Source organism: Canis lupus, chromosome 18 (genome assembly GCF_003254725.2).
Source record: "Canis lupus dingo isolate Sandy chromosome 18, ASM325472v2, whole genome shotgun sequence".
Taxonomy (NCBI): Eukaryota; Metazoa; Chordata; class Mammalia; order Carnivora; family Canidae; genus Canis; species Canis lupus.
Window position 1 is genome coordinate 32,940,116 of NC_064260.1, and position 27,505 is coordinate 32,967,620.

Consider the following 27,505-nt stretch of genomic DNA (forward strand, 5'->3'; position numbering starts at 1 on the left):
CCGGATGTCCGGTCCGCGAGGCCCTCCGAGCCCCGCCTTCCGCCGTGTCTGCCCCGCCCCCGGGCTGCCCTCGGCGCCGCCTGATTGCCGTTGCGGCCTCCCCGCGGACCGGACGGTCGGTCGCAGGTGGCACCGAGCGCGGGTCCCGAGGCCGCGCGAAGCTGGGAGGCCGCGGGCTCGCGTCGTCCGGGCCATGTCGGGCTGCCACGCTGCGGAGGGAGACCGCGGCTCGCGCGGGTGCGGCGCGCAGGTAGGGGCGGGGCCGGGGCCGCGGCCGCGGGGTTGGCGGGCAGGTGCGGCGCAGGTGGGCGCGGCGGCGGGAGGCGGGCGCGGGCCGCGGGGTCTGGGCGCGGGGTCGGGGCTGCGGGCCAGAGGCACCTCCCAGGGGGAGTTGCCAAGGGAAGCAGCCAGCGCTGGAGCGGAGGTGAAGCCGAGACCGTCCGCACGAGCCTTGGATTTCCTGCGCCCTCGGCGACCAGCCCGGGGCTCGGGGCTCGCAGGCAGCGGGCGGGCTGCAGCCCCCCACTCCCCCCCCCCCCCCCGCCCCGCGCTCTGCCTGCCTCGGGTTCCAGTGCTCCTGGGACGATCGCGGAAAACCCAGCCTCGGGCTGCATCATCTCGGTCGCCGGGCACGCTCCTCGCCCACGGTGTCCTGGAACACTCACGTGCTCAGGGACACAGCAATGGTGAAGACAAATGGCCTGGGGTCCGCGGGAAGACTAGGCGAACACACAGCTACAGTGCGCGGAGCCCTGCTTTCAGAAGCAGGGAAAGCCCCCCCACCCCCACCCCCACCCCCTCCTCTTTTATTCCTTCTTAAGACTGAAGGTCCGTCCTAATTAAAGAGTAAGAATAACATGATATGTTGTAGTGAAACACTTGCCAGATCGCTCCCCAGGTTAGCAAAGACTGTGAGGCTGGCGTGCTGGACTTGGGGGGCGGGGGGGAGTCGCATGGGGAGGAGGAAGGCCTGGCATATAGGACACCTAGCTGGGCAGGTGAGGAAGGGAACCTGTTAGTAGGATCGTTGCTCAGGGGTTTCAGCAGCACATGTGCTGATGCCCCCAGTAGATAAATCTTGGTGAAATAACCGCCTACCTGAGCATCAAAGACAGTCGTCTTCATCAAGGGGTCTGAGAATGAACAGGAATTCTCGAACCGAGCATAGCCGGCAGCAATTGGGCGAACAGGCATGTTTTTAGTTCAATCATTGTTCATTAAAAAAAAAAAAAAAAAATTTGTCTTTTGAGCTGACCTTTCAACATGGGGAACACTTCAGGCTGCTCTTAAAACTTTAGAACATCTAATGGCCCTGGGCTCATCTATTCCTTCATGCAATCTGGGTTGAGCTGCCCAGTGAGTACCACCGACATGTATGCGCTTGCCAGGGTACCACAGCTCCGCCACTCACAGGTTTGCAGATTTGCATATGCACTTAAATAAACCACTTTCTGTACGCTTGATTCAGTCCCTGGGCCACGGTTTGTAACCTGTGATGTAGGACTTTTGTAATGTAGGCGATGTGATTTTTTTTTTTTTAAAGATTTTATTTATTCATTCATGAGAGACACACAGAGACACAGGCAGAGGGAGAAGCAGGCTCCATGCAGGGAGCCTGACGTGGGACTCGATCCTGGGTCTCCAGGATCACACCCTGGGCGGAAGGCGGTGCTAAACCGCTGAGCCCCCCAGGCTGCCCAGGAGATGTGATCTTAATCGAAACAGTGCTTATTGAGCAAAGCACTGTGACAGGTGTATCTATATAGCAAGGGCATGTTCCCTATTCCCTACCTTTTAGGGGGAGCTATGCTTAGCTGGGAAATAAACCAAGAACTACTTCTATTTTGTAATTATACCTTAGCTGTCAGTGTCCTGTATATATTCACCCTGAATATTTGTTCTTTACTATTACAACACAAGGCCTTCCAATACCCTTCCCTCTGTTGTCCTTGACCTCATCAGTTCTCCACCCTCCCCTCCACTCTAGCATCCTATTCCCATGGCAAAATCCTCCCCTGCCCAACCACTGCCCCTTCACCCCACACTTTTTTAGGGTGAAGAACTTTTCTTTCTTTTTTTTTTTTTTTAGAACTTTTCTTTTTTTACTCACACAGTTCCCTCTGTGTAGCCTCTATCATAGGATCCTCCATCCTGTATTACAAATAATCATCTTTATTTAAATGCCTCCCACTCAGAACCCCTAAGGGACGGGGGAGGGTGTCACTCAACTACATACGTTTGTGTCTCTACAAATATTATTGTGTCCTACTTGCAGCTAGCTCCTGAGCACCTCGTGGCAGCCCCCTGAGGAGCTTCCCTTCACATAGCCTTAATTGACTATCCCCCAAACCTCACCATCTTACCTCATCCTCTCCCCTTAAGCCAACTTCGAAGGTAACTTTGGCTCCAAAATCACAAAGAAAATTAAGCTATTGGGTGTGAACCTCTTAACTTCAATCTCTGCCTCTTTCCACCAATGTTATAATGTAAAGGTTAAGCACAAGACCTCTAGAATCTGGCTGCCTGTGCAAATTTTAGTTCTGCCAGTTGCCATCCAGGTGGTCTTCGACACAATAATCTTTCTTAGAGTAATACAGTTGTTATAATGATTAAGTTAATTGTGCAGATAAAGCCTTTGGAATAGCACCTGGCATAAAAACTCCATAAATGTTAACTATTTTTGTAATTACTTACATTATTACATATTTTCCTGCATTATTCTTTCTCCTCCTGTCTAAGGTAAATACTTCCCTGGTCCGATTCAGCCATTCTGTCTCCACAAAAAGTTTGACCTGTTAGTTAGGCTTTTGCTTTCCCATGTCATTAATCTCTCCCCCTCTTCTAACTTTACCTTTTAGTGTGTAAAGAAAACTCTGTATTAACCAGTTTTCCCTTCTGTTTCCCTATCCAGCCTTTCACAGCAACACTGTGAAAGAACTCTCTGCCTCTAAGTTTTATTCACTTCTTAAACCCACTGAAATCTGGCTACTACACCCAGTCTCTTGAAACAATTCTTTTTTAAGTTTTTATTTTTTCTTGAAACAATTCTTAACCTAAGGTCATGATTGACCTAATTTACAAATATAGTTGGCCTAGCAGAACCCCAACGCAAAATGAACTCTAGTAGCCATTGTTTTTGCAGTTGTACTGAGCTGCATTCCTAGAGAAAACCCACAAAACTACCTATATATGAAGCCTTGCTTCATATTCAACATTTCAACCTCAGACTGGCATGTAACACTGCCCAACAACCATCCTGGTTTCCCCAGTACCTTGCTGCCCCACTCCCCGAGATGACTAGTTTATACCTTTTATTATCTTTTCAGGCCTCCCATACCCTGTCCCCACATTGTTACTCAACTGATAACTTTGTTTATACTTAAGAAAATAGAAGACAGGGATGCCTGGGTGGCTCAGTGGTTGAACGTCTGCCTTCTTCAGCTCAGGGCATGATCCCGGGCTGGGGATGGAGCTCTACATCGGGCTCCCTATAGGGAGCCTGCTTCTCCCTCTGCCTAAGTCTCTGCCATTCTCTCTGTTTTCTCATGAATAAATTTTAAAAACAAACAAAAAACCCGACAACAACAAAAAAAGAAAATAGAAGGCATTGGATATGAACTTACCTTTCTTCCACAAAGCTTATCGATCTGCTTAAACATAAACCCTTCTCCTTTCTCAAGATTGAAGAAGCCCAGTCCCTCCACTCATGCTCAAGATCTCCTTCCTTCTCACATTCAGAAATTGTTTCTCTCCCTCTCCCCGCCTGTCCTACCATGGATCAGTTCCCTCTCAGCAAGAGTGTTCTCAGCAGCTTGGCTTCCAAGTCCATGGGTGATCCAGCCTTTCTATTCCTTAAGCCTGTCAAGCACTGTGTCACTCCAGGGCCCTTACGTCTGCTGTCTTCTCGACCTAGGGTACTTGCCATTCCCCGATACAAAACCTTGTGTGTGCAAACACATTCAGCACACACTCGGGTTTTTTTGTTTGTTTTATTTTTTTTTTTTACAGTCTGTAGGCTTTCCTTAACCACCTTAATCAAAGTCGGTCTCTGCTGTTTCTCTAAAGTTCCTTGTTTGGTTCCTTCTTCCTACTTATTATAATTTATTCTTTGCTTTTTAAAAACTATCCCTCAGAATGTAAATTTCTTTAGGGCAGGGACTTTGTCAAGTGTTCATGGCTGAACTGCCAGGAAATGCATAGCGTACTCCCACTGTGTTCAGCAATCCCCCCCCCCCCCCGCCCCCCCGTGAAGCTTTTACCAACTCCTGCTCCCTCCCACCACTAGCTTCTCAACCCTCCTCCAGTAGCTTCTTTGGACTGCCTTGTATTATATATTGCTTTGTCCTTTCATAACTTCTTTATTAGATTGTGAGCTTCTCAAGAATAAGGGTTTTATCTTAGTCATATTCATTTCTTCAGGGCTTGCAGTAAAAATTTGCTGAATGAATGAGTGAGAAGGTTCTATAAGTACCAAAGGAGAGGTACATAGAGCAAATGCTGTGGTATGGAATTAGACGAGGGAGTGAGTGATCCCTTTCTGCTGGGATGATGAGAGAAGGACTCACAGGTGAAGTGGGTAGGGAGTGTGGTATCAAGGCAGACAAGCAGGAATCTGACAGCTAGAGTTGGGATCATTAAAAATCCAGCATGAGCAGTAATAGTGCAAAGAAAAAAAAAGATGCACTTAGTTAGCAAGAAAATATGTCTTAACTAGTGCTCCATAACAAATACTCCCAAACCTTAGGAATAGAACATAAGTACTTACTGTCTCACAGAGCTTCCGAGGATTAGGGATTCAGAAGCATTTGGCTCAGGGTTCTGGCTCGAGGTTTCTCATCAGGTAGCAGTCAAACCGTCTGCTGCTGGAGCTACTGTTTATCTCAAGGCCTGATTACAGCTGGAGGGTCCACTTGCAAGTTTGCTCACATAGTTGTTGGCAGGCCTCCATTCTTCACGGACATTTGTCCATACACCTCCAGTTCTTCACCACGTGGCCTTCTGCGTAGGCCCAGTACCCTTATATGTAACACCTGGCTTGCTGCCCCGGATCTTCACGGACATTTGTCCATACACCTCCAGTTCTTCACCACGTGGCCTTCTGTGTAGGCCCAGTACCCTTACTATGTAACACCTGGCTTGCTGCCCCGGAACAAGTGATCCAAGAGAGAGCACCCAAGACAGCAGCTGTAGTGCTTATAAAACACTAAGCTGATCTCAGAAAGTGATGTACTTTCACTTCTGTTGCACTGTCTGTGGGTCATGCAGACCAGCCCTGGTACAATGTGAAAAGGGACTACACATCGGGGTGTAAATACCAGGAGGCAGGGATCATTAAGAGCCATCCTGGAAGTTGACTACCCCAGCTGGGTTGACTAGAACTGAGAGATTTATATAAACATAAACTGAAGGGAAATATCTGAAAGACTAAATTGGGGGAAGAAAGCAGAAGGACTGAAATAAACAGACCAAGGATGTGGCATCTGAACATTATGTGATTGGAGGAATGGGGTTCAGTGATCAAAGTAGTATATTCTTTAGCTAACTAACAGGAGAGTGGAGGGTAAGCTAGAGGAAAAAGAGAAGAAGGAGAAATTTTAGGCAAGAAGACCAATTAGGGAAAGATACCCTTATTCTTCCCCAAACATCAGTCCCTTGAAAGAGTTTTTACTCAGCTGTTGCAAAAAAAGAAAAATAAGGACAATGAAAAAGCGAATTTCGTAAAATTAATGCATTCACCTTAAAGGACTGCCTTTTTTTATTCTGAGCCGATCTTTCCTACTTTATGTTAAAAATGTGCTTTCTTTTTTGAAAAAGGTGATAATAGATGAATAAACATAACAAATGTGATTAACTTGGCAACCTTATGTTGGTCCCTAAAATTGAAACAACAAACTGCTGGCCTATCTAGGGAAGTCTGGGAATCAATGATTCAGATATTCAGCATAAGGAAACTGATCCCCGGGAAGGGTCACTGATTTGCCTGGGGGCACCCAGCTATTGGAGGGGGTCAAATCTGAAGCCAGGCTCCAGGTCCTCTCATTTCTTCTAATCAGTGCTCAGCTGTTGTGAAGAAGGCAGAAGGGAGAAATAGGGCTCTGAGTGGAGGCAAAGTTGCAAAGAAAACCAGTATGCACAGAGAGGAGAATGACAGAGAAACAAAGCCCAGAGACGGAGAAGATGCTGACATCAGATCCCTTCTTTAGACCAGTATCAAGAATTTTGAAAGACAGATGAGCAAAACGAGATCACTAGGTGTCTTAGGCCCATCTCTGAGCTGTTGTGCACTCCGTAAACTGTAGAATGCTGACAATGCAGATGATCATTGATCGTAGAAATGTGAGCAATATTCTGCCCTTCCATTTGTTGCTGCCTGGTGGATATTGTGCAGTTTTTCCTTATGTGTAAATCCAGGATTCCTGATTACTTTATAGGGATTTGTGTTTTGTGTTCTCTTTGGAAACAGCTGTATCATCTTTCTGATTCCATCATTAGTTGATGGGTTATATAATATCTGTGATTCGTTTATTTTGTATTTGTGTGAGAGCCTCCCAGGAAAACCTCTGTCCAAGCAATACATGTCTCTGTTATGCTTAAATTGAAAGAAAAGATGGTGGAAGGGATTAGAGTCATTGTTAGCTGTGAGCAGGTATCTCAGTGACAGTGGAGTTGACTTCCTTAAAATAATTAGGTTGAAAGATTAGAAAAATAAAGTATTGACTCAACAACTTTTTAGGCTTTAATGTTTTTAATGTATACAAAATACTGTTAAATGTTTCTCCCTTTTTCCTTTTTGTCTATTCTTATTGAAATAAGTATTCTGATATTTACTCTCTTACCGTTCTGAACAATTTAGATGACTGCATTTTACCCAATATATCTGTTAGTTCTCACTGCTCAGTGATTATTTTCCTGGAAATTATAATTTTGTGGGTTTGAACAGTTGAATGAAGCTTTATTAACAGCTGCCTTATCATTGTTATTCCTGTAGCATGAAGCCGGCTAATTGCTGTAATAACTCAGTACTGGAAAAGACAAAAGGAAAAGGGGAGAGACCCATAATAACAGACCATTTTCTATAATGTTTGCAACTTGCTATGCAAATTGACGGTTTTAACAGTTGGAAGACTGCAGGAGTCTTCTCATTAGCTGTACTTTAATATATAATTAAAATAGCATTTGTATCACTAAAAAAGGAAATAGTAAATTATACAGGGCATGGATAATTCTGGCTAGATTTTGTAAGGACAGATATAAGGAAAGCCAATACAGAATTATTTTTTTTTTAATTCAAGAATTTTTAACACTTCAGAATGGGAAGGAAGGTAAAACTTCCAGTCATAAAATAAATGAGTCACAGGGATGAAAAGTACAACATAGGGAATATAGTCAATAGTATTAATAACATTATATGGTAACAGATGGTGGTGAGCATTGAGTAATATATAGAATTGTCAAATACAGTATATTGTACACCTGAACTAATATAATACTGAAAAAAAAATGGGAGGGAAACTAACGTTGACTGTCACATGTTATCCTGGATGCTTTATCTTCATTATTTTCTCTTTAAAAAAAAAAAAATGACTCATCCCATACCTGGAAGCCTGTAGCACTATATCTCATTTTACCTCTTACAATGTTTTCATTTTATGGATTAGTAAACTGAAATCCAAAGTCCTATATAAGCAATAAATGGTGTAATGTAGGTTTGACTTTATGTCCATTAACTCCTAAGCCTGTGTTGAATCAGAACTTTAAAAATTTTGGGGATGCCTGGGTGGCTCAGTGGTTGAGCGCCTGCCTTAGCTCAGGTCCTGATCCTGGGGTCCTGGGATTGAGTCCCCGCATCAGGCTCACCACAGGGAGCCTGCTTCTCCCTCTGCCTGTGTCTCTGCCTCTCTCTCTGTGTCTCTCATGAATAAATAAAATCTTTAAAAAAAAAAGAACTTTAAAAATTTTTAACATTCCCATGTCCTTAATTTTATATTTTGAAGTCCACTCCATCAAATTATCATTTATAACAAAATGCAATGCATATGTAAAGTATTAACAGTGAATTTGGAAAAACACCATAATTTCAGAAAGCCAGTTAAGTAGCTGAAAATTTGGTCTGTTCGATAATCATCCCTGTTCGGACTCAAAAATGTTTTTCCCCTTTACTCAGTACCAGCATTTAGCTAGGCAAGATTCCTTGCTGTGCTTTTGTGCACAAAGGGTCTGTTTCTTGTTCACCCTTACCTGGAGTGTGTAGCCCCTTGTCTTGTCTCAAACCTATGGAGGGATTTTCTATTAGATATTCCATTCTGAGCACATCCTAGGTTTAATCTCATGTTTCTAGCAGCTTGCATAGCTATCAGAATTGAAGCTTAAGCTCACCGGAGTTCTGCAAATACCTTCAGGGGAATTATGACTTCAGAGCTTCCCTCCCAGGTAGACTCTCACCCTGGTTTCTTTTATGGCCCCTGTGAAACCGTACTTCTTGCCAGCTCAGCAATTTAATTTGAAATGTTTTTAAAAACTATTCAGCATTTTTGTTATTTTCAAGTTAAGAGTCATATGTCATATTGCTAAAAATAAAAATATTGTTTTTTGCTTTCATTAATTTTGATTTTTAAAAATGGGGGAAACATTGAGTTTTTTTCCTAAAGAAATAATCATTAGCCTTAATAAAAATAAGCTCTTATTTTAACTAGACTTACTGTGCTGATCATTTCACAATATATATAAATACCTACTCTTTATATTATCCACTAATGTAATGCTATATGTCAATTCTACCTCAATAAAAATATGTAATTAAAACTCAGAATTTATCCCAACATACATACATTTGTTCCTGTGTACACATATCTTCATTGAAATGGGCCCAGAAAATACTCATTATGATTGCTTCTGAGTGAGTCCTTTCCATCTTATTTTCTTGACTTTATATTCCATAGTGAGTATACATTGCTTTTGTAATAAGAGAAAACAATGCAATCACTGTGGAAAAAAGATTTTAGAATAAAAATAAAACTGAACTAACAATGAATATGAACACATAGCTCTCATATGTATATCATGACTTAATTGAATGTTTTGTGTTAAGAAATTCACTGGACAGACTGAAGCATGTTCCTCTCAGCCCTAGATTCTGTTTTATTTCAGCCATTGTAGTAGACATTTATGTAAACTGGGCATTTCTCCACCTTGTTCTTGCAACCTGTCTCTTCATGCTGGACTAAATGGCCTTATTCTTAATAATTCCAGGTTGCAACATAGTAGATCCACTTTCTAAACATTAAAAACAAAGTATGTTTTATAATAGTTTTCTCCCTCATGGTACCTTCTCTATGGTAGATTTCCTTAAAATTCCTTACATTAGCTTTTTTTTTTTTTTTAAAGGATTTTATTCATCTATTTGAGAGAGCACAGATGGGCCTGGATACGCGCATGAGTGGGGTTTGGGGAAGAGGGAGAAGGACAAGCGCACTCCCCGCTGAGCAGTGAGCCCCCTAAGGCAGAGATCAATCCCAGGACCTTGGGATCATGACTGAGCCAAAGGCAGATGATTAACCAACTGAGCCACCCAGCTACCCCTTACACATCAACTTCTTAACAGAGACGTCAGCTAGAAAATTCACTCGATAACATAATGTCTCTTGGAAAAATCATTATCTTCTTTTTAAGGACAAAGAACATCCAAGATACCTGATCCCAGAGCTTTGCAAACAGTTTTACCATTTGGGTTGGGTCACTGGGACTGGAGGAGGAATTAGCTTGAAACATGGGTAAGTTTGGGGCTAATTTCACTTCTGGGAATTGTCCAAATAAGTAGCACATGAAGAGCCTAATACGAGTTCTATCCAAAGAACAACTGGTGCCCAGTTTTATGTGATACTAAAAATACTTAGTTTCTAAATGGAGTAATGAATATTTGCATTACTAAATAAGTGTGCAGAAGTTGTAGATACAATAAATACCTAAGGATTTAAGAACCACAGTTTCTAATCAGAATAATTTAGTCCTCAGTCTTTGGAGTACCAAAGTTAAATAATATGCTGCAAGTATGTTCATATGGCTAGAATTAGAAAAGGTCCCCCCTAGGTGGACAGGATTTGTTGTAAAGGTTCAAATACATATTTTAAAGTCACTTAAATATAGATTATGAACCATCAAAAATACTAAACAATACATTTTATTGTCAAAATGCAATATGCCTTTCTACATGCATCATCTGTCATCATTAATAGATAGCACCTGCTGGCCTTTGTTGCTTAGAGGACAAAACCAGGAATGAATAGCATCTGATTGCTCATGAGATACATCTAGTGTTTTTCCTCCAAGGGGAAGTAGTATGTAATCTACTGACAATGAAAATGCAGGTTATGGAATCTCATTCTTCGCAGTGTTTCTGGAAGAGGATGATTTTTTTTTCTCCTGAAATGTTTTAGGAATAGTATTGTCTGAAGGCTGAATGTTAAACTGAGTAACTTGATTTATTTTTTTACCCTAATTCACTTTCTTTAACAAAATTGAATTACTGTTAACACTGATCTAATATTGAACATATATAAGTAACAGCCCCTAGGAGGCTGCATTTCCCAGAAAGGAACGGAAGGCAAAATTTAATCAGAACGTCTAAAACAAAAGGGTTTTTTTCCAGCATACCACAAGATGATGCCAGTGAAATTTCATCTTTTTTTTTTTTGTATATTTTGTTATTAGAGTTCAATTTGCCAACATGTAGTATAACACCCAGTGCTCATCCCGTCAAGTGCCCTCTTCAGTGCCCGTCACCCATTCACCCCAACCTCCTGCCCACCTCCCCTTCTACTACCCCTTGTTCATTTCCCAGAGTTAGGAGTCTCTCATGTTCTGTTCTCCCTCTCAGATATTTCCCACTCATTTTTCTCTCCTTTCCCCTATAAGCCCTTTCACTATTTTTTATAATCCCCAAATGAAATTTCATCTTTTTCAAATTACCAAGTAACTCCTGGAATATATGCTGATCTGTGGACAACACCAGTAGGGGCCTTAACTGTGGCAGTTACGTATGTAGGGATGCACTCCATCTGGAAGAAGCATGTTCCTCATGGGACATCGTACATCCCTCCGTGCCTCCTCTCTCACCATCAACCCAGTGCTCCTGTGTCAAGTCAGCACTTCACAGGTTTTCAGGCGATGCCGCCAAAACTTCCAAGTTGACTTGTTCAGAGCAAAGCCCTATGGTAACATCATTTGTCTTTGTTGTTTCATTTATCCATGTAGTTGTGTTCCTAATAATTTGGTTTCTCAGTACTAAATCATACTCTGAACATTACCTTTAGATAACTGCTTTTTATTTGCATATACAGAAAGTTTATGTAGGTACAAAATAGAGCTTTCTACCAAACTGAGTCACTATAACCATTTGCTAAGTAGGTCTTTTAAAAATGGAATCTAGATAAGGGGTTATTGCAAATCTGGAAAGGGATTTATTTTTTTTAATCATGAAGACATAAAAGACTGTGTACTTTCTAGAATTTTGCTAACCCATGCACTGAAATTGTGTGTGGTCACTCTAAAACATTCACTGGTACCTTTTAAAATGAAATGGTTTTTACAACACTACAATAAATTTATGGGGACATTGCATCATAAGCTAAAATGCTTTGCCCTTACTTAGATTCTTAATGGGTGAGGAGCTCCTCCTGGAGGTCACGGGTGGAAACAGCCACAATTTTACGGCATGGTTTGGAATCCTTAAATTTGTGCTCCACAGAGTAAGATGGGTAATTTGTAGTAAAATGTCTAATTCTTTCCCTAATATTTAAATGACTTCATAAACCCACATCATTAACTTTATTTATTCCCTGTTATTTTCATACTGTTAGTGAAACTCTGGTTTTCTTTGTCTGATGCTTAAAGCAAACTATTTTGGAATGAAGGATCAACCCAGTAGATTATGTTTGGGCATAGAAAATTATTTACTGATTCCAAGGTTTGGCCCAGACCATTCTAGATTATTCTACTTGTGTGTAGTCCCAAAAGATGTATATAAAAGCTTAAGATACATATGAGAGTTAAATCAGAAGGAAGAAATGGAAGGCCAGGAAAATGACAATAATCATAAGCAATTCCAAGATACTCAGTAGCTATTGTGTTTAGGTTGGTCACTGACATTCACATTTAGTATTTCCTGTTTTCATGGTATGATATCAGCATGTGTCAGACACTAATCATGTGGCATGCTGTCAGAACTAAAATTAATAAATGCGTACTGTAGACAAGATAATTGAGGTATAGTTAAGATTTAAATTTTTTTAAATAACTAGACAGTTAATAAAAATAGAAGCAACTGACTACCTATATATTATGAACTCTTGTTCATGTGTCCCCCTCCTTACCAATGAGTGAAAGAGCAGGGAGTATAGACAAATTCCAAAACTTAATGCCTTCAAATTCAAAGTGCTTTGTATTTGCCTCTTACAGCACCAAGTAAAGACTTTTAGTCTTTGGCATGTTTCCCTCCTAAAATAAAGGCTTTATCGCCTTCTTATTTTTATCCAGATATCTCCTTTGTAGGTGTGAAAATACTTTTTTCCACAACCTATTTATTTATTTAGCTAATCTTTTAATTACCCAAATCAGTCTAAACTGATTTCTGTTTTCACAAAGGCAGCAATAAAAACATTTTTGATTACCAAATCAGTTGAATAAACAGAATATCCTGGGTTTTTCCACTTTGTAGATGGATTTTATTTACCAACAGTCTGTGTTGAGCTTTATATGGGTCTGTTCCCAGGATTGCATAAATCTCTCCCCACACAAGAAGAGACTTATCCTACAAGTCCACTCACTTCATACCACACATGATTCTCGAATTTCTTCCACCATTACCCAAGGACAAAAGATGTGGATACCTGGTATTTGGACAGGGCCCTTTTTAACAGTATGATTGCTACCAACTCCACTGTTTACAGAGGAATGTCACTCCATGGTTTTCTTAGGCAACAAAGATCTAAAGCAAGCTACGTCCTGAAAACAAATGACTGAACGTAGCTGGCTATGCTTTGGATTTCACTCCCATTATCAGGCATTTGTTTTGTAGACTTTAGTTTACAAGTGGACCCTTAAAGGAACTTTCATTTTTATCAGTCACAAGTCTAGGTTTAATAATAACCCCAACTGGATTGATAGCTTGATTCAATATAAGCCATCATCCTCATTTTCACTAGGAAACAGTTAATATTCAGTTGTCCCTATATCCATGCCTCAATGGCAGAAGCTGGAGTGTGCAGGTGCTGAGATTTCCTTCATTGGCATGTATGTGGCAGCTCCTTAATATCCTCTGGTAGCAGCTGAAACTGATAAAGGAGCCAAAGGACCTTTGTTGAGGGTGGAGAGAATTTAGAGAAGATGTTGAATTTCCAAATCCTATTTGAGAGTACTGTCTGATAAATGGTACATTATAGCATCTCCCTTAGCATGGAATTCTGTAACAGAGAGCTCCAGATGTAACATGCCTTTTATATTTTTAACTTTCTGCAGTTGTTTTAGCTTCATTACCGAATATTTTCACAAGAACGATGGGCTTTTCAAAGAGGAAGCGTTTGTTCCACCCAAAAAGTAGCCCTGTGTTGATGCTGTAATTTAATAAACGGTCCAGCAGGGGTCCCTGAACTTCATGTTTTATAAGAGCATTTCAAGCAATAAAATTAAACTTGACCCCTGCAAGACAGAGATCTACTCCTCACGAGCATATTTTCTTCTGATTGGATTTTATAATAACTATTCCACGTTTAATAGGAAAAACTGCTAGTCATGCTTAAAGATGATAAAGACCTGTGTTTTCAGAGTTGCTTATTTCCCCTCACCAGGTAAGTCTGGTGACCATTGATTTTGCCCTGTAAAAAGAAATATATGTGAAAACTATCAACATTTTACTGTGCCACCAGCATTATAAAGACATTACAGTAATTTGGTATTCTTTCTATACAGCATATACTGTTAATTAAATCAAGCAGCTTTCTCTATGACTTGATTTATAAAGAAAATTGATGATTGGGACGCCTGGGTGGCTCGGCAGTTGAGTGTCTGCCTTCAGCTCAGGGCGTGATCCCATAGTCCCGGGATGGAGGCCCACATCGGGCTCCCTGCATGAAGCCTGTTTCTCCCTCTGCCTGTGTCTCTGCCTCTCTCTCTGTGTCTCTCATGAATAAATAAATTAAATCTTAAAAAAAAAAAGAATATTGATGATTGGACTGCAAGAATATACTTGCCTTTGGTCAAAAGCAGAACAGTAGAGCTAAATAAATGCAATTTCTGTATTTTGTGTTACCAGCGATGAAATCTACATTGCTCCTTCAGGAGTGCAAAAGGAACGGATTCAGGTATGTTAAAGGGATGCTTCTTGACCCCAAATATCTTTTCTTCTCTACATGACTATTGTTTTGTGAAATTGAATTTTAAAAGAAGTTTTTTTTTGGGGGGAGGGGTAATATTGTTGACCCCAAGTATCTTTTTTTCTCTACTTGACTTGTTTTGTGAAATCAAATTAATTTTAAAAAAAAGTTTTGAGGGGGGTAATATTGTTATAATTTAAGTAACTAATCGATAAACATCCGTTAACTATTAAAAAATTTTTAAGGTGATTAAGTAACCTCCATGAAACTAATGTTTTGAATTCTCATTCGGCCTCTAGAGGGCACAAGTGAATAGCAATCTTTACACAGTTATTATAATTTTGCAGCAATTGTAACACCATCTGTATCAGGCTAGTAGGGTAATCACGTTGGTAGTCTCAAATGGACCGAACTGGCTCATTTTTAACAACAGCAAAACTATTCCAATCTAAAATTATAAAGACATTTCAAATTTTTGAGAAGTCTCATTCCATATTAATGCTTAGAAGATTCAAAATCTAGTTAAAACAGACATATAACACTTAATTTTGATCTAAGGCATAATTCTTCATTAATGAAACATATATATTCTAGTTTGTAACAAACCCTGGCAAAGGAAAGTCACAAGTTGGAAGCTTGCATGCCCTACTAAGAAAAATCTGTGGATATACTTAACTGCTTGAACTTTAAAATAATATACCTTATTGAGGTGAACATTTCTAAGTGCCAGTTAAATTTCTCAGGAGATTAGAAATTCTACTCTATATTTTTCCTCATATCATGAAATATGAACAAGAACTGTAGCACCCATCTCAGAATGATGATTTCTTTGTATAGCTTCTCTGAAATATAGTTGTGAAATTGTAGGGAAGAATCTAAGAAGCTACATTAACGAAGTAACAGCAATATCATTACATACATATGAAATTTTCCACATCAATTGTTTCTTCGAATTCTAAAGGAAGACTTTTAACTCTCTCGAGATTATTTTTATCAGTAGAAAACATTTTATTTCGCAAAATGGCTAAAACATTTTGAAAGAGAAACTATAGATATTTAAAATATGAGTTAAATATGTATACATATATATTAGCACACACAAGAAAGGGACACTTCTAACTGATAATGTATAAGCCTTTTTTTTTTCTTTCCCCCCCTCTATAAACAGCCTGAAGACATGTTTGTTTGTGACATCAATGAACAGGACATAAGTGGACCTCCACCATCTAAGAATCTTAAAAAAAGCCAGTGTACTCCTCTTTTTATGAATGCTTACACAATGAGAGGTAGGCAGAAAATGGATTCAATGTAAAGAATATTTGCTACAGAGTAGGTTCCCTAAATTGTAATTATTGTTGTATTTAACATTTCTTGAATACCTACCATGCATAAGAATTTTAAATATATTAACACATTCAGACCTGAAAATCAGCCTTGTGGAAGGTCCATTGTTACTCAGTTTCATATACTGGGAGATTTTCCTAAAATAAATAGCTCATGAGTGCCAGAATTCCAACCTAGTATGACTCCACTAGATTGTTTGATTGATTAAATACTGTATTTATAATCAGATTCCCACTTCTAGTTTAAAGTTATACCTCTGGGAACTTATAGTGGAAATAAGCCAAATTACAAATGAGGGGATATTGTAGCCTTTAGTGGGACTGGCCCTCTCTTTCTTAGAAATGTACAAGGGGTACCTGGGTGGCTTAGGTAAGCATCTGCTTTCGGCTCAGGTTACCATCCCAGGGTTCTGGGATCGAGCCCCATGTGGGGCTCCCTGCTCAGCATGGAATCTACTTCTCCCTCTGCCTCTGACCCTCCTCCTGCTCATGCTCTCCCTCTCTCTCTCTCTCAAATGAATAAATAAAAAATCTTTTTTAAAAATGTACTTACTGTACAGGGACGTCTGGGTGGTTGAGTGTCTACCTTCACCTCAGGCCATGATCCCAGGGTCCACCCTTGTAGAAACCTGCTTCTCCCTCTGCCTAAGACAGAGACTCTGTCTATCTGTGTCTCTCATGAATACATAAATATATAAAAATATTTTAAAAAATAAATTAAAAATGTACTATACAATAAAAGTAGGAGCCTTATTTTAATTCCCAGAATTTTTGGTAGAAAATCAGTCTGGAAAGGTCGAACCTAGAGGACAGTGTGAAAATAGAAAATTATAACTGGTTCAACCATAGCAATAAAGTCATAAGAACCATGCTTTAATATAGCCACTGAATGAATTGAGTATGTGATCATGCTATATTCTGTTCCTGGACTTTGTCAACTGCTCCTAAGAGGGTACAACCTCAGGGACAGATTCTAACAGCATGAAGCACCTTTCCCAGCAAAAAGCTAAATAAACATCCAATTGCAAAAATGGCCATTACTGAATTTTATAGCATACAAATCCTTTTCAGGTAAATCCATTACACTTAAACTTAAAATCTCTACCACCCCTTATGCTACCAGGACGTGGTCTGCACTAAGAAGCCTGACTTGATGATTATGGGTCACATTGACCTCGGTTCAAATCCAAGTGCTGCCACTACTGTCTGTGAACCATGGACAGTTATTTCACATCTCTGAGCTCCACACTTCCTTGACCATTAAGGCGGGGAGATAGAATCTACCTCTCTGATTGTTGTGATGACTCAAGATCAAGAAGTAACATATAAAGGGGATTTGTCCAGTGCCTGGCACAGAGGAACCCCTAATTAAATGGTAACATTTTCACTATGATCTCCGTGATTTTTTTAAGTTGTTTGTTTGTTTGTTTGTTTGTTTGTTTGTTTTTTGAGAGAGAGAAAAGAGAGAAAGCACAAGGATGGGGAGCAGCAGAGAGGGAGAGGGAGAAGGAGACTCCATGCTAAGCAAAGAGCCCAATGCAGAGCTCCATCTGGGATCATGACCTGAGCTGAAGGCAGACGCTTCACAGACCGAGCCACCCCAGGCACCCTGATCTCCATGATTATTATAGCTGTGCTTCACACCATCTAAAGCTACATCTTGAGCTCGTGTAAAAGTACCGGGCATTGCCCTGATGCAGATAAAGCTTAAAACGCCTTTTGCTTTGCGGCTCTTCTCTTACTATTTCTCTCTTCCTCCCTCCCTTCCTACCCTCCTGCCTACTGCCAACTTATGATTCCATGCCAAGAAAAACAAGTTCCAAATCATATACAAATAAATATATGTGTATTATATATAGATTTTTTTTTTCTTTAAAAGGTATCATTTAGTTTTCACTGATCATGTGACTTTTTTCTTCTTCCTCCAGGAGCAGGTGCAGTGATTCATACTCACTCTAAAGCTGCTGTCATGGCCACCCTTCTCTTTCCAGGACGAGAGTTTAAAATTACACATCAAGAGATGATCAAAGGAATAAGGAAATGTACTTCGGGAGGGTATTATAGGTATTTTTTTCTACTTTTGCTTAAGTAATTTGTAAAGTATTTTTATATCTTTTGATAAAGAGGCTATTGATCTTTTCATGCCTTTAATGAGATATTGTGGAATCTACGTTAAATAGTAGCCCACTTACTATTATAGTATTATATATATCTCTTCTTCTCAGTGACACAAATCAGATGCCTCTCCTCCTCCTCCCCTACCCCAGTCCCAACCCCAACCTTGGTAAATTATTAGCAACATGAATAATGAAATATTTGTCAGAGTACAGTGAAAAACCCTTGGCTGAGCTTTCTATAGAGACAGAAAGATTATGTTCTGTAAGGAAGCACCCAGAGAGCAAGATCTCCTCACCTTCACTTGGTATCCATGAAGCTTCAGCCCTGACTGAAGTTTCTGCTTCATTTTGTTTAATTTAGTATTTCTAGAATATTTTCATATTTATTCAAGTCGTACAATTATTTCAATTAGGTAGATCTCTATATTTTTATAATTTTTCAGTATGGAAAGTGACATAGATGGTATGGAACCTTCTAGATAAAATCAAATAAATCCACCAGTCCACCAAAATGTAACAATTATTCACCAATCTAGAATATAGGAATGGGAAGAAATGTGTCCTCAGTGCTCAAGTACAAGCTAAGTAGTTCACTTAAATGTATTGGCACTCTTCTGAGCTTTTTAATTTGCTAAAGGGCCTTATCTTGCTTAGAGGAAATGGGTGCCAGTTTTTCTAAAGTGTTCTAACAGCAATATCTTATTGTTACTCCACGTAGCAGAATGTACAAGTTTAAACTAGTATGCCGAGAACTTAATATGGTTTGATTTTGGTTAATATTTATTGTATGCCTACAGCATTCCTTAGCACTGTCGAATACCTATTTACAAAAGTTAAATGTTTAGATTATGAAAGTGTACATACTAAAGAAAGTATAACCCCAGATTGCCTTTCCATTCCGGGTCTCGAAGGAAGCATTATGTGTGCTATTTACGTCCTCAGCATTTGATGGCTTTGGTAAAGAAAGAAAAGTAGGTCAGAAGGAGGTATGAAAGGGTGCCTAAGAGGAACAGCACAGTAGAATTCCACCGCCTTTAGAATTCTGTGAGGAAAAGAACGTCATGAAGGAAAAGATGCCATTGTTTATGCACCATAACATACACATTTCATAGATTAGTCTAAATGTTTCAGAATTTTAAGAATACAAACTTTTTTGAGATACCCTTTGCAATTCTATTTGAGCCTGGCTGGGAAATAAGTAACAGGGTCATTATCACCACTCAGGGCACAGAGCTAGTTCTTTTTTTCAGTCCATCTTGAAAAACAAAACTTTCAAATACATACCTAATTCTCAGGGGAGGTTCCCATATATAAGTGTAGTTGTCCTCGCTTCTGGCAGCAGTACACCTATGGTGGTGTGAAAAGTTCACCGTGTAATGATCAAAGGACCATCCTGGCTCTGTTCCTCATTCAACTCAGAAGGATCAGTGTTCTCTCTGTAAAGTGGGTGGTTTGGATTGGATTGCAGGTCTTATTTTCTGCGATATGATTTTATCCCCGAAAAGATATCTGATTATTCAGTATAGACCCAAGGAAAACATATGTTTGTGATTCTCTTGGCCAATATTAGGAAAGATTTGGGATTAGCAGTTCATATCCATATTTAAGAATTTTTTTTAATTACCTCTGTTTTACTTAAATGAAATAAAATCTCCATACTGTTAACGACAGTAGTTGGCCAAGTTATTTATCATATGACAGCTACTTAACCTATACCTGTCCTAAAGTTGCAACTTTTGATAAAACTCTATGTAGACCTTTTTTTTTATTAAGTTTGGCCATTACAGAGGTAGTGAAAAAAGCACATGTTGCATTAAAGAGGCAAGAGAAATTCATGTAAAAGGGAAAACATGTCCGAGTTTGACTGGGTATAAACAACTTCGAAGATGGACTTAATTTTACCAGTAACTAAGTTACTCACTTAGATATTCTTAAACAAACAGAAAGGAAATGCATATGCCAATTTTATCACATGTATTTCCTGAAAACAAGGTGGAAACAAAATAAGTTCTAATGCCATAAACTTGAGAATGTTCTGAAAATGCCATACTTTTAATAGTTATTTCCAGAAGGTTCTTGCTATCCCAATGCCACACTACACCTGTATTTATTTATTTATTTATTTTTGCCTGAGACACTTTGGGGTCTTGCAGAGATAAAATGATTTTGTAGCTTTGGGGAAATTCATACTTAATAAGTAGTTAAATTGTTAATCCTTTCTATGCTTTTGGTTCTTGGATCTATCATTTCTCCTCTCCTATTGAAAATATTAGGATTGTCATTGCTTCAAGGAAATACTTGTATGATCTTGATAATTTCTTTGTTAGGTTTTGGTATCCTATACAAATTTCTGCCACTTATACTTAGAATTGGAATAATACCTGCCAAATTCCCAAGGCGTCTTTTGATACAGCTGTTTATGCAAGATATACAGAGTAACATGCAACATCTTGTCCATAATTTGGAGTGGCTTTCAGATATAAAGAGAATGTCTGTTTACTTGAAAAAAAATTATAAACTTTGCATATGTATACCTTTATTTGTTTTAATGGAGAAAAAATTGCTTGTTTTGCCCCATAGGTATGATGATATGTTAGTGGTACCAATTATTGAGAATACACCTGAGGAGAAAGACCTCAAAGAACGAATGGCTCGTGCGATAAATGAATACCCAGACTCCTGCGCGGTCCTGGTCAGGCGTCATGGGGTGTATGTCTGGGGAGAAACCTGGGAGAAGGCTAAAACCATGTAAGTATCAAACATAGGATACTTGGGACGACAAGTCACATACTCTAAATATGAAAGGGAATGAAGTCTGTTTTATGATTTTAAAGGAAGTATGATTTTTGGTTGTGTGTTATTGGTCAAATAGGTTTAAATTTTAAAAGCTTACTATTTCTAGACACCTGACTTGAATTGTGTATTCATTTATTAAGAAATATTTATTGGACAAGCTAGTATTTGGCAAGGTGCTATGCACTTGACAAAGAAGGAAACACAGATCTCATTCTCCAAGTTTAGGGCTAGAAGGAAGAATAAAGTTAACCTAAGTTATATAATGATTTGCTTCACTAATTTCAAAAAGGGACACGTGGCAAAAAAAATTTAATTTATCTAAGTAGTATATTTTTTATTTCCTGAGAAGCATGTAATATGATTGCATGGTTCAGTATGATTCTTTCTATGTTTTAATGCTGGAGGCAAAATGAGAAGAATTTGGCCTGGAAGTGAGAAAAAAAATGCACGAGGAACAAAGTTGTCTTGATGGACAGGAGAAATTTGATTGATAGGATTGGAGAACTCTGTTTCTCTGAGACCTTCAGATCTTTGCCTTTTCTTTATAGGTGTGAGTGTTACGACTATTTGTTTGATATTGCCGTATCAATGAAGAAAGTAGGGCTGGATCCTACACAACTTCCAGTTGGAGAAAATGGAATTGTATAAGCCAAATGAAAGTTTAATGATATACACAAAGTTGATCTTAATTATTACTCAAATGAAACTTGACTATTCTTTTTAATGAATTGAACATTTCCATGATACTACTAACGTGTCACTACTGAAGATGACCACCCTGACTCTCTTCTGACATTGGATGATATTTGCTTATATTCTTGTAATTTTAGATGACAATGCAGTGAAATAAAGAATTTCATAATGAATGGGTTTTTTTTTTTTACTTTTTCTTTTAAATCCTTAACAGTGAAACAGTTTCATTTAAAATAATTCCTTTTTTATGTACACTCCCAGAGAACTCTGCTTTACTCTTTAAAGTTACTGATAATAGAGAATTCATGAGAAAACTTCCATTCGTTATGAAATAAGCATTTTCATATTTTAGTATTGGCATCGTAACACTTACGTGGAAAGTTAAAGCCAAATGTATCTCTCAGTATTGATGTTAAAACAATTTATAGATTTCCCCTGTATGATCTAGTGCTTCCCTGTGATAAAACATAAAGCACTCATTATATTGGAATCAATTGTGAAGTTCCCACTAACTCTCCTAGCCAAACAAAGCCTGACTAAACCAGTGATATAATCAGAAAGTGCTTTCTTTAGGGTAGCCAAAAGCAACATCACCTTGATCATAAAAGTTTCACTTGGTTAAGGCTTTTTTCACTTGAGGGAGAAAAATCAGTAATGCACCATGTCCACAATCTTAATCTCATACACCCCCTCTCCGTTCCCAGTCCTCTACCCTTGGAGTTCATTTACACTGGTTCTTTCACTCCAGCCTCTCGATCATAATACCCTTTGTCATTATCCAGAACCCCGTTCCTGTCCTTGCTTCCTCCCTTATGAAGCCTGGATGGCAGCCTCACATTGGCACCACTTTACCACAAACATCCTAACCCCCTTGTACCTTGCTCCGTCCATCACTCTCACCTGGACAGCCCTCAGCCCTTGTGAAGCCACGTGCTTGGCACCTGTACCTGTACAGCAGGGCTTGATAGAGAAACATTACACAACTCTGTTGACTGATCTCACTTCAGATTTAGAACCACAAATCTCAGGCAGGCACTCGATCCTGCGAAACAAACTTTCTGTAATTCCTTAGTAAATTCATTTTTCCAACCTCATGACTGTTCCTCCTAACCCTTTCATCAGCTCTCCAGCATTCTCCTCCTCCACCAGATGACAACCTCTCATACTTGAAAAGATAAAAAGAGAGTCATTCCAAAGAGAACTAATCTTTCCAGCTCACGTTCCCACCAACCTTCCTGCCTGCAGCCTTCTTTGCCACTTCCCTTGTACAGAGTTGGTTCTAAAGCCAATTCTTCCACTTAGGCCTTCGGTCCAGTGCCCTCTGACCTTCTCAGGGGCTTTGCTTCTGCAAGGATCACCACATTTATCCCATTATTCTCTTGTATTGGCAATTGTTTACCCTCTTAACAGGATTTTTTTTTCTTGGTATAAAAACATACTAAAATATCTATCTTAAAACACACACAAACTTTGCCTTCAACCTTCAGCTCATCCAGCACCTTCAGAGCAAAAATTTTGTAAAGAGCTGTCCATTTTTCTATCAACTGTTCTCTCACTTGTTCCTTGACCCACTCCCTCCAACCAGGCCACAGCACTCCACTGAAACAGACTTACCAGGAGTAACAACCCCACCCACCCCCCACCACCATATCCTCAGCCTCTTTGAAAGCTTCCTTTACTTCTTTGCTCTGAATGAAACCTGTCTCTCCCCTAAGACCCAGCTTCCCCTGAGGCTCTCCTTTCAAAGGGTGTTACTTCCCACTTCCTCTACCCCTAGGGTGAGATAAGTGCATTTCTTGAATGTGAAATGTCTTTCCCCTTCTTTCATTCCATCATACTCAGCAAACCTTTAGTCACGGCTAATTCCAACTACACATCTGCACCTGTGTGCCTTAAGGTGGCTGAAGAAAAACACATAACCATGTTAAGGTCCAGTGGGCTTTTATTGCTGCCCAGGAATTTTACTTCCCTATCCTCATCCACTCATCCCCCACTCTCCTTGACAAAGGTCTCTTCAAACTTCAAACACTTCCTCCCTGCATATTCACTCTTGGCCTATGACCCTGAGTGCTATTCATTGAAAAAAAAAAAAAAAAAAAAAGAAGTCATCATGAGAGGGCATAGCATAATATATAGAGCTGTCAAATCACTACCTTGTACACCTGAAACTAATGTAACATTGTATGTGAACTATACTTCTATTTAAAAAAAAAATCAATTACACAGAAGAGCTTGCATGGGCTTGTACCTGTCTGCCTGGACTCTGATGATGAGCTGTCCGTGCTTCCCACTAAGGCTAGCCTCTTCACTTAAAGAGATCTCCACCTCCTTCACAAGTAAGGACAATACCCACGACAGAATTTCCAACTGCCTGAAGTCCTCCCAAGCACAGTTAATGGTAACGCCATCCTTCCAGTTGCTCAGGCTCATAATCTTGCTATGGTAGTTTCTTTGACATGCTATCCATCTAGCTAATCAAATCCTATCTGCGTTAGATAGTGTATCCAGAATCTCTCAACTTCTCACCAGGTTCACTGTTAACCACTGTTAATGGTGCCCAAGGAACACCATTTCTTTTTTTTTTTTTTAAAGATCTTATTTATTTATTCATGAGAGACACACAGAGAGAGAGAGGCAGAGACACAGGCAGAGGGAGAAGCAGGCTCCATGCAGGGAGCCCGATGTGGGACTCGATCCCGGGTCTCCAGGATCACGTCCTGGGCCAAAGGCAGGCGCTAAACCGCTGAGCCACCCGGGCTGCCTGGAACACCATTTCTCACCTAAACGATTGCAGTTGCCTCTTAACCACCTTCCTACTTCAACCTTTGCTTGGCACCCCACTCCTGTCCCCGAGTCTACTCTCAACACAGCAGCCTGCACAATCCTGTCAACATGGAAGTCAGCCAGTGTCACTCCTCTGCCCAAAACCCTGGCTTCCTGTCTCACAGTGAAGGCTCCACCCAGTCTCCCCCATGTCTCCATTGCCTCATTCAATTACCCTCCTCACTTAACTCTGCTCCAGCCACATTGGTATCCTAGTGAGTCTAAACTTTACAGGTAATTTCTTTGGCAGGTGACTTCCCCCTTTCGATGCTCTTCCTCCAGACATCTGCATAGCTCATTCACACCCTCTTCTCAGTCAGGTCTTCAAATGTCACCTGTGTGGTTCCCCACACCCACCCACCACCCTATTTTAATCACAACCCCCTCCCCTACCCACCTCATCTTGAACTCTTCTTCCCTGCTATAGTTTTAGTTGTAAAGCACTTATAACCAACTAGCGTGTTATTGTAAAAATTAATAAGGGGGAACCTCACTAAAAAAAAAAGTCAGTAGGTTTCCACAGGGGGAGTGATCACACCCTACCACTTGGTAGTCTACTGCAGACCCATCAGGAAGTGATGGACTTGACCCTCCGGGGACTTGACCTTGCACATGAATACTGCTCTACTGCTCCAGCTGGGAGAGGCTAAGCTTTCCGTGTCCCCCAGCAACAGCTCAGCCAATGAGGAGCCACCACACTTTGGACTCCCAGTTTACTCCAATGGACTTTTAGTTCCTAACATCCCTTCTGAATTACCCCTTTTCTCCTTAAACAAGCATGTCTCTCCTTTGTATCCCTGTCCCCTTGCCTATGGTTTTGCTACAGCCTGTTTGTCCCAGATTGCAATTGTGTTTCTTCACTCTGGAGTAAACCTATCTCTTTCAGGTAAAATAACTGGTAGCTTTTACTTTTATGGTCAACACTGTGATTTAATTGTTCACCTTTCCCCCCTCACCAGAATATGAACCCCATGGAGGATAGGGATTTTCGTCTGTTTTGTTTACTGGTCCCTTGAGCAGGATCTACTATAGAGTTGGTACTAAATAAATATTTGTTGACTAAGAGTTACCAACTTTTTTTCTCTCTGTATTTTGTCTGACTTTACAGTTGCAAATTCCTAGTGATTATTTGCTCCTTGAAACGTTTTCCTAGGCTTCCATGACCCCAGGACTTGCATGATTTTATACTCACCTCATTAGCCAGGTCTGTGGTTCTTTTCTTCAGTATTTCTCTTCTATCAGACCACAGTGTTGGAGGGCCCCAGGGCTGTCTGCCCTTAACCATGCTCTTTATCTTTACTTTTTTTCCTGGGAAATCTCAGTCAGCTCCACAGCTTTAAATATTACCTACATGCTGATGACTCAGTATTCTATCTCCAGCCCAGACCTCTCCTTTACATTCCAGACTTGTCTCCACCTCCTACTCCTTACCCCTTAGATGTCTAACAAGTATCTTCAGCCCATCATGGCCCAAAACAGTGCTATTGATTTTCTTCCCTATAAGTCATCACCCTCCCTACCCACCCCCAAACATTTTCTGGATGCTTATGCTAAAGAACTCTTTGAGGCAGACCTGTCTTTTTCACTACAACCAAGAAAAATGCCTAACACATGTTAAGCCCCCAGTAACTATTCGTTTTCTGGGTCCTAGGTTTTATAGTTTTTGGTTACTTCAGCTTAATATCATTTTCCTCATTTTTAAAATGAAGCTAATGAATGAGGTAAAGTACATTAAAGAGCAAACCACAGTGTTTGACCTTTAGTAGGTCTCCAATACTTCAATAAATATTAATTATCCTTCTTTCTATAAGTCCCATTTAGTTCTCACAAGAGTGTTTTGAGGGAAGTATTGTCCCATTTTTTTTTTTTTTTTGGATGAGGAAATGGAAGCTGAGATAGGAAAAATACATAGAATATAAGAAAAAGTATATAAATGTCTTACCACAGTGCCTCAAACTATAAATGCACCTAAGACATTTAACTCAAACTATAAAATCTGTCTCCTAAACAGCCCTCACTTAGCTATCCTCCCGGTAATTGTAATGCAAGGAAGTCATTGGACATCCTACTACACTATAGCACCTCTCCCACTGTGTGTTTCTTACCACTGGAAGTGCAAAAAAGATTTGCAAAACCTGATTTTGAGGCTGAGAAATAGCTGGTGGAAATCTGTATCACCCAGTTGATTTTTCTTTTAAGATCCCTATAATGTGGATTGCTAAGAGCTGAGGTCAAAAAGTAAATACAAATTCAGCTCTGGGGGAGCTTATTCTCAGCATCTGACACATGGGTGTTGAGTGAATATTTGTGCACAGGGGCAACAGGCATTCTGTTAAGGCATTCACAAACGCCCTTGTGACTGGTGTTCTCTCTATTATTCCTAATTCTTTAAATAAGGAGGGGAAAGGTTGGTTATGAATGAAGGATTAAACTGGTAAGAGATCTAGATCAAACACTTTTATTTCATTAAGTGCAGGACATTCCATTGGCTCTCAGATTGAATAAGGGATTAACATATTTTCATCAAAAGTATGTCATTTTGTTTTTCAACTGATTTTAGAGCTGTTTTGTCCCACCCAGCTCTCTTTTGTGAGAAGTACCTCAAAATAATATAGTTCCCCAGCGAATGTCCCAAACAAGTAGAAAGGTAAAGTTATTGCCTAAACGAGAGTTTTCATCTTTTATTTCAATTTGCTCAAATACTCCGCCTTAGATGAAGAAAACATATTTCATCAGCAATTCTAGTCAAAGTGGTCAGATATGGGACTCACAATTGGTAGCATTTTTCGAAAAACAATTAGAATTCTCCCTCCTAGGTTCTTTAAAACAGAAAGAGAAAGAGAATTTAGTTTTATTTCATTGATCTATAATCTAAAACCATTGAATCATCACATTTTCAGTGATAATCACTGAAATAAGTATCCTTTTATGTGGTTATAAGTTTTAAGCAGTATTCACCTCTTACACTGTCACAGTTCTGATTGTGTAATTTTGGAATTTTGTGTTGTTGGAAAGTATATTTTCTGAAAATTCAATAAACTTGGCTTAAAAAAGAAATACAGTTTTCCACCATTTACTACTGTTAAATTATAAAAATTCAACGAAGTAAATTTCAAGGATCTAACTTACTGGCTTTCTTAATCGATTCATGAATTGGGCAACATCGCATCTAGCAAGTAGAGAGGAGTTCAGGAGTTGTATGAAAAAGCAGATTTATATAGGAAGGATAGGCAAGAAGCTATTAGCCAAAGGAAAAGATTGTTTCAGGCAAGATCATCTTTGCTTAGGGATAAGGGCAGTGGGTTTTATCAGGCAGGGTTGAGAGGGTCCAAGTGACAGATTGCCTCTCTGATGTTGGTCAGAACAT

At 39.7% G+C, this 27,505-nt stretch overlaps 2 protein-coding genes across 6 annotated transcripts in view; one reads left to right on the forward strand and one right to left on the reverse strand.

Moving 5' to 3' along the window:
* The first annotated feature begins 66 nt into the window (after positions 1-66).
* On the forward strand, positions 67-21,488 carry LOC112663463 (APAF1 interacting protein). The gene is made up of 7 exons (XM_025452456.3): positions 67-250; positions 9,670-9,770; positions 14,306-14,354; positions 15,535-15,652; positions 17,638-17,773; positions 20,407-20,574; positions 21,171-21,488. The coding sequence occupies exons 1-7, from the start codon at positions 194-196 to the stop codon at positions 21,268-21,270; spliced, it is 729 nt and encodes a 242-aa protein (XP_025308241.1). The 5' UTR covers positions 67-193; the 3' UTR covers positions 21,271-21,488.
* Positions 6,504-27,505, reverse strand: part of LOC118351329 (uncharacterized) — a 36,322-nt gene continuing 15,320 nt past the window's right edge. For 3 of the 5 annotated variants that reach the window (XR_007403506.1, XR_007403505.1, XR_007403504.1), the window contains one exon: positions 21,482-26,957. The gene's annotated coding sequence lies outside the window, so the exon portion shown is untranslated. The other 2 variants (XR_007403508.1, XR_007403507.1) reach the window with 2 other exon arrangements.